This window comes from Leptosomus discolor, chromosome 23, assembly GCF_034619465.1.
Source record: "Leptosomus discolor isolate bLepDis1 chromosome 23, bLepDis1.hap2, whole genome shotgun sequence".
Taxonomy (NCBI): Eukaryota; Metazoa; Chordata; class Aves; order Leptosomiformes; family Leptosomidae; genus Leptosomus; species Leptosomus discolor.
The window spans coordinates 2038798-2046312 of NC_141413.1; the positions used below are offsets into that span (position 1 = coordinate 2038798).

At 40.4% G+C, this 7515-nt stretch overlaps 1 protein-coding gene across 1 annotated transcript; it reads left to right on the plus strand.

The window, feature by feature from the left end:
* The first annotated feature begins 3311 nt into the window (after positions 1-3311).
* LOC104340567 (olfactory receptor 11L1-like) lies at positions 3312-4244 on the plus strand. Its single transcript, XM_009960317.2, is given in 3 exon segments — positions 3312-3417; positions 3420-3702; positions 3704-4244. Coding segments are annotated over 3 exon segments (930 nt in total).
* Positions 4245-7515: the final 3271 nt, after the last annotated feature.

Here is a 7515-nt window from a genome sequence, read left to right on the forward strand (position 1 = left end):
TGCTGAGCTGTATGTAGGTATACCTTAGAACCAGGTCTCTCAACTACTACAATAACCCCTGCAGATGGAGCTGGTGCCAAAAAAAAAAAAAAAAACCACCAACATAAACCCAACAACAACAAACTAGCTAGAGAATGATTTAGGTAGACAAATTGAGTACTCGCTTCTGTGTGCTTTATGTCTCTAACAATGGACTCTGCTCCTTAAGCCTAGGCAGATAGCATTAACTATCTTGCCTTGGTCTAGGCAGATACACCACTGGTGTTTTGACCCTGGCTGTATGTCAGGTGTCCACTAAAGCCACTCTATCTTCCCCCTTCTCAGCTGGAAAGGGGAGAGAAAATACAACAACACGCACGTGGGTCAACATAGGGACAGTTTAATAAAGCAAAGTTTGCATATGGAAGCAAAGGAAACCAAAATATTTTTATTCTCAGCAGGTGATGTCCAGCCACTTCCTGGGAAGCAGGTCTTCAGTATGCATAGCAGTTGCTCCAGAAGACAAACTTAGAAATGAATGCCCCTCCCTTCCTCCTCTTTTCCCCAGCTTATATTGCTGAGCAGATATCATATAGTATGGAATATCCCTTTGGTCAGTTTGGGTCAGCTGTCCAGGCTGCATCACCTCCAGCCTACTGGTGAGGTGAAGGGAGTGTTGGAGAGATAGCCTTGATGCTGTGTGAGTCCTGCTTAGCAGTAGCCAAAACACTGGTGTGTTATCAACACGTTTCTAGTTACCACTACAAAGCACAGCATGATGAGGGCTGTTAGGGGAAATCAGCTCCATCTCAGGTAGGCTCAATTCAACCAGCAATATGTGTTACTTCACTGGGCTCTGTAAGGGGAACTTGAACACTACTAGACTGTTAGGCTCTATGTGTGAACACATATGTGTTGGTATCTAAATTAGCAGGTTGAATCCTCCCTGTAATGCTGGGTGATATGAATTATCAGCCCATGTTGTCAGCTTTCCAGTTTCAGAAAATTTGTTCTATACCACTGAGACCTTTCTAAAGAAATAAGTCTTTCAGACAGATTTTGCAGCACTTCATAGAAAAATACATGGACACTGAGTCGCTAACTGCTGTCCATGACCAGTGTCTAAGCAGAGTACATAGACCACTCATCATCATCCAAAGTGATATCAGCTATTAATTTACTCTAGTGCACATGGAGAAAACAGTTCGGAATAGAGTTAGCAAGAAGATATAGAAGACTGCAGTGATCAGCTGTGGGACTTGAACAAATAAGCACACTTATCAGTAGTCTGCTTATGCACAACTGGCCCCTTTTCTCTGCTTTCCAATTCCTGCTCCATCTTCACCTTCTGCTTCTTTGCAATTCTCCCCTCCCCTCAAAAACCTGCCTGGATGCTGTAACAAGGGGGATATGCATGTTAAGGTGTATCAACTGATGGCTTTGGGAGGACCTCATGTCAGTTTTCCAGTGACTGTCTTTTGTACTGTTAAATCTACTCGGAAGTAGAGAAATTATGAGAAAATTTTCTCATATAGTTTTCCTCATCAGTAAGCTTTCTGGTTTTGTTTTTTTTGGTTTTTTTGTTGGTTTTTTTTTTTTTTTTAAAACCCACAAACATTGAAGAATCAGGAAGGTATGTTATGTTTTATTCTTTCTAAATCAGAGATAGAAAAAAAATATAAATAGGAAGTAAGTAGTAAAATTTTTTTTTCTTGAATTTTTTTTCTTCCTACTTTATTCCTGTAACATTTGTGAATGTAATCAGAAATTGTGAAAAATACCCTTCAAAACCCTTCCCTGGTGAACAAGCAGCAACATGTTTTGCTTAGACAACTTTCCCAAAGTATCACTCAGAAGATGTAGCAGAAAGATATAGCCTGAGTTAAATATACTGTGAAAACATCCCAGATTTAAGTCTTTAATGTATTTTTGTGTGCTTTAAAACATTTAATTTTTCAAAGTAGAATTTGAATTTAAAATTATTTGAGCTGCTACATGTTAACTTTTTCCAGAAAGCAGTTTGGTTAGCTGAAAGATCTGTAATGTTTCTGGTGAATTTTGGAAGCAGTTTTTCCAGAGGGTTTCTTCTCTTACTGACAAGCTCTTCCCTGCAGATGTGTCATCAGTCCATTATAGCTAGGGTGCCCCAGAGAGTGTCTCCACCCATGGGATTACTCCCCAGAGATCCTCAACAACAACGGAAATCAGTGCTCAGTACGGTTCAGCCTTTATCTGTGTCTGTCCATCTTTATGAAAGTCAAGACTGACCAGGAGGTAGTTCAGTCTAAAAGGGTTTCTATCAAATACAATGTTGTAGTCAATGTAACAGTTTAGTAATAAGACTGAAACTACAGAGTAAAGGATTATTAAATTCACCAGGTAACTGTTTTTCTGATACTGTCATTAATTGTGCCTCAACCTGGAAAATGTAAGTTACTGATGTATCCAGTCTGAGACAAGGATCTGATTTCAGATTGAAATGTAGCACCACCTAATGTATTCACAACTTGGAAAACAGGTCTGTAAAAATTGGACACATACTCCACTTCATGCATATTGGTTCGTATGTGAGTAACTAGATACCACTGCCATGTTAATCAACCTTATTATGTACATGGGAAATTAAGTTTATTCTTATGAACAACGTTGCTGTTAGTCAGTTTCTAGTAACAGATTATTCTCTATGGTTTCCATTCTTGAGGTGGATATACTCGCAGTATTTAACAAAAAATAAGATTGCTGGTGAATCTGTGTGCAAATTTGTCGTCTTCATGACAGCATTTTGAGAGAGCTTTTATATGTGCCCTTGTATGTGTCTGTTCAGGACCATGAAAATGTCTATTTACATTTTTATAAAAAAAAGATGTGTACATTAATGAGTGGAATTTTCAATGCAATAATTGGTTTTGATTATGTATAGAAGTTTTTATATTCTCTCAATGAAAAGCAGATCGTTGGGGGGTGTCTGAGTTCATGTGCTGTACATACGTAAATTTATGTATATGTTTTTATTATAAATTATTATAAGTGATATCTTTATATTTATGTACTTTCTTATACATATCCTTGTGCAAGTGTGGAGGGTGGCTGTCAACTGGAGTATTTGCAATTCATTCTGTTCATGAAATACATGTTAAAACTTACATTTCAGGAGGGAGAAAGAGTAGGATGGGCGGTAGGGAAGAAGGACAGACTGGTAGTGATTCTGATGCTGTTCCCAAAGGTTTATTTGAGAATCATAATCTTTATGAATAGTGCTTTCACCACTGAAAGCTAACATATTCTGATATTGGTTATTTCCTTAGCAGACAAATCCTAGCTCTTTCCAAGAGATGGCAAATGTTACAACAGTACTGGAATTCACACTACTGTGTTTCAGTAGCAATCCCCACTGCCAGATCCTGTTATTCACAGTGGTTTTGGTTATTTATATTCTCACCATTTAGGAAACATCATTATAATTTCAGTGGTGACACTGGAGCCGCAACTTCATTCACCCATGTACAAATTTCTCAAGAACCTGACTTTGCTAGAGGTCTGTTGCACCACCAAGATTGTACCCAAGATGCTGGCGAATCTACTGGCAAAGAGGAAGAGCATCTCTTTCTCCGGATGCATGGCACAGCTTTACTACTTCATTTCTCTGGGAGCCACTGAGTGCTACCTCTTGACAGTGATGGCATATGACCGATTTCTTGCGGTCTGTGAACCCCTGCACTATGGTGGCCATGACTGCTGAGTCTTATACCCGTCTGACTGTGGGCTCCTGGGTCACTGGTGTTTTCACTGGTTTTCTGCCCTGTCTGGTGGTCTCCAGATTGCATTTCTGCAGTTACAACCTCATCGATCACTTCTGTGATATCTCTCCCCTGTTGAAGCTCTCATGCTCAGACACCACAGTCACAGAAGCTGTCATCTTCATCCTCTCTCTGCTGGTCCTTTCCAGCTGCTTTCTGTTGACTCTTGTTTCATACCTCTTTATAATTCTCAGTATCCTGAAGATACGCTCTGCTTCTGGAAAAAGAATTACCTTCTCCACCTGCAGCTCACACCTCATGGTAGTGACAATATACTATGGTACAATGATTTCCATGTATGTCCATCCCACCTACAACCTGTCCTCAGAGCTCAATAAGGCTGTATCTGTGCTCTACACAGTGGTCACACCTCTTCTGAATCCATTAATCTACAGCTTGATAAACAAGGCATTCAGGAAGGCCTTGGAAAAAACAGTCATCAGACACCATTGTCTTCATTCTTTGTAAGCTGGGAACATTTCAAGACTGACTCTTGTTGATATTCAGGCTCTTATATTCTGACTACAGAACAGGTTATTATCATGACCATGAGTAACAGCAGCAGTTGTTGCTGCTTTCTAACAAAAAATAATTTGAGGCAATTACTGTAAATCAAAATGACTCCTGGACTATACAATGTTTTACTTTCCCTTTATTTCTTTTTCCTTTTCCCCTCTCTTTTTGCCCACCATTTAATTTACTTTTTATTACTATTATAATTACTATGAGTTGCATTTTTTCTTGTTAGTGCACAGACACAAATACACATGAACATTCAAAGGCTAATACATGATTTTAAATTTACAAATTATTTGTGTTGTGTTGCTTGTAGATTTTTCTCTTGGTTTACATGGTCAGTTTTTTTGAATTCACTGATTCAGAACAAATGTCATTCTGTTCTTCTTATTCTTTGTTTGGGGCAAGTGAAACCAGTATCTTGATATAAAGCAGAAAAAGTGTATTTGCCTTTTATGAGGAAAATGTATCTCCAACACATTTTTATTGTTACTTTACAATAACTTCACACTATGAGAAGTTAATGTGACATGGCTGAATTTATTAAGTACACTGCTCCTTTATCTTCACCTTTAGGCAATACATCAGGTGCTGAGACATCGGGGCATACTCTTACATTTCTAGATATAGAGTATTAGGAACATCTGCTGGAGGTTGTGAGATATGACAGAGAAGCCTTAGGAGGCTTGCATCCTTCTGCAGCAGCTACTTTATTGCATTGAATGACCAATGGACCCAGAAATGACACTGGTGATAGGGACCGCAAAGAGGCAGAACAGTCTGAAAGACTCACAGCTACCATGGCACTGCTAAAGGCAGACACCAGAGCAATTACTCCACTGGGTTCTTGCATTTACCTGCATCTGGAGCAGTGAGCAGTTAAATTTTCTGTACCTATGTCTTCTCTCTGGCTCTGGTCAGAGCCCAAGGTACTTAGGGGCTAAGGACAGAACTGCGCCAGAGTCTGAAGGCTACTCTGAAGATTACCATCGTAAGATCTTCAATGCAAACAGCAGTGAGAGTGGTATTGCCTGACTTCAGCCACCCACACTTACAGGCCTTAGACTAATAAAGTCATCTAAATCAGGATTCATGACAGCTAGTTGAGGGTAGCAATTCAGCTGTGTAAAGAGAAAACACTAGTGATATCCTTGTGATATATTGGATGTTCTGCAGTAAAGCTTTAGGTTGGCAGAGACCAGCATGATTAACTCTTCACATCTGACACAATAATTTATTAATAGGAAGAGGCTATGGCCTGTTCCACTGCCTATTTCAGAGATCCCTTCCCACCTGCATCATTCTGTGATTTCCCATGCCAATTCCTTTTCCACAGAGGCTTACAATCACGCTACAAAAATTCAAATAAAGTAGATTATAAGACAGCTGTCTAATTATCTGTTGGCAAATTATGATTTAATATCATTGGATGACCGGGCTCAAAATGTGTGATGAATGGACTTCAGCCCAGTTGGTGGCTTGTCACATATGATGTTCCCCAGGGCTCAGTACTGGGCCAGTTCTGTTTAATATCTGTTACCCTCAGTAACTCTGCAGACAGTAGTCTTGCAGATGGGCAAGAGTGTTGGCCTACTTGAGGGTAGGAAGGTTCTTCAGAAGGATCTGGACAGGCTAGATCAGTGGACCAAGGCCAAGTGCTGGGTCCTGCATTTGGGTCACAACAACCCCATGCAATGCTACAGGCTTGGGGAAGAATGGCTGGAAAGCTACCCGGGTGGAAAAGGCATTGCTTGAGAGCCAGCTGAATATGAGCTGGCAGTATGCTCAGGTGGCCAAGAAGGCCAACAGCATCCTGGCCTATATCGGAAAAAGCGTGGCCAGCGGGAGTAAGGAAGTGATCATGCCCCTGTAATTGGCACTGGTGAGGCTACACATTGAATGCTGCATTCAGTTTTTGGCCTCTCACTCCAAGAAAGACATTGAGGTGCAGCAGTGTGTCCAAAGAAGAGCAAAGAAGTTGGTGAAGGGTCTAGAGAATAAGTCTTATGAGGAGTGGCTGAGGGAAACGGAGAAAAGGAGGCTGAGGGGAGACCTTTCTGCTTTCTACAACTACCTGAAAGAAGATTGTAGTGAGATGGGTGTGAGTCTCTTTTCCAAAATAACAAGTGATAGGACGAGAGGAAATGAAATGGCCTCAACCAGGGGTGGTTTTGATTAGATATTGGGAAAAAATTTCTTCACCGAAAGGGTTGTCAAGCATTGGAACAGGCTGCTTAGGGAAGTGGTTGAGTCATCATCCTTGGAGGTATTTAAAAGACATGTGGATGTGGCAGTTAGTGGTTTAGTGGTGGATGTGCTAGTGTTAGAGTTAGGATTGGACTTGATGATCTTAAGGGTCTTTTGCAACATAAATCTATGATTCTATGATCATTTTTTAAACAGCCTTAAAAATATATCTATCACAGGCCCAGGAAGAGACTAGAAGGAGAGTAACTGTGTATTGAATTCTCACAAAATTGGAAGAAATTAAGGGTAACTGGAAGTTTTTGCAAGTGCAAAAATACCCACAACTGAGGTATCTGCAAACAGCCTTGATTTGTGATACAAGGTAATACAAATCAAATCCATTATTATTATTATTTTGCGCTGAGAACCAGCATGGTCGTGTGGAAAGATCCAGAGCAACCATATGCTGTTAGTGGAGCTTTACAAAGACCTGTCAATGAATGGTCTGTAAACAGACATGAAGTCAAAGATCTCTTCATATAGTTTGTCACGTGACAGCCACCAGATTCTGTGATATCCATCAGCAGTAATCATGGAATAGTTTGGGTTGGAAGGGACTGTGGAGCACTCTGGGCTGTCTGACATGGAGATTCATCAAAGAATTTTTTCTACCACCAAAAGCAGTAGGAGCAGAAGACTCGCTTTAGCCCAAGAGTTGGCATGCCAAACAAATTACTTCAGGACATACAGGAAGAGAGTAGTAGATGCTCTCACCAGGTTATCTACAAAGAAGCATTTTTAAGAAAAGATTCACCTGGCCCATTTACACATCTATACCCTGGGAAAGATACTTATTACCCTGGAAGTGTATGCTTTTCATTCACTAATTGCTGAGAGAATACTAGATGGGTGTGGATATCTCCACTGTAGATGTATCTCAGAAGAAGTCCAAGCCAGTTGCTATGTGCTGTGGCTTCAACAAAGAACACGTGCAACCGTATGTTAGCCCAGGACAACATGAATGTGACTCTGTGGG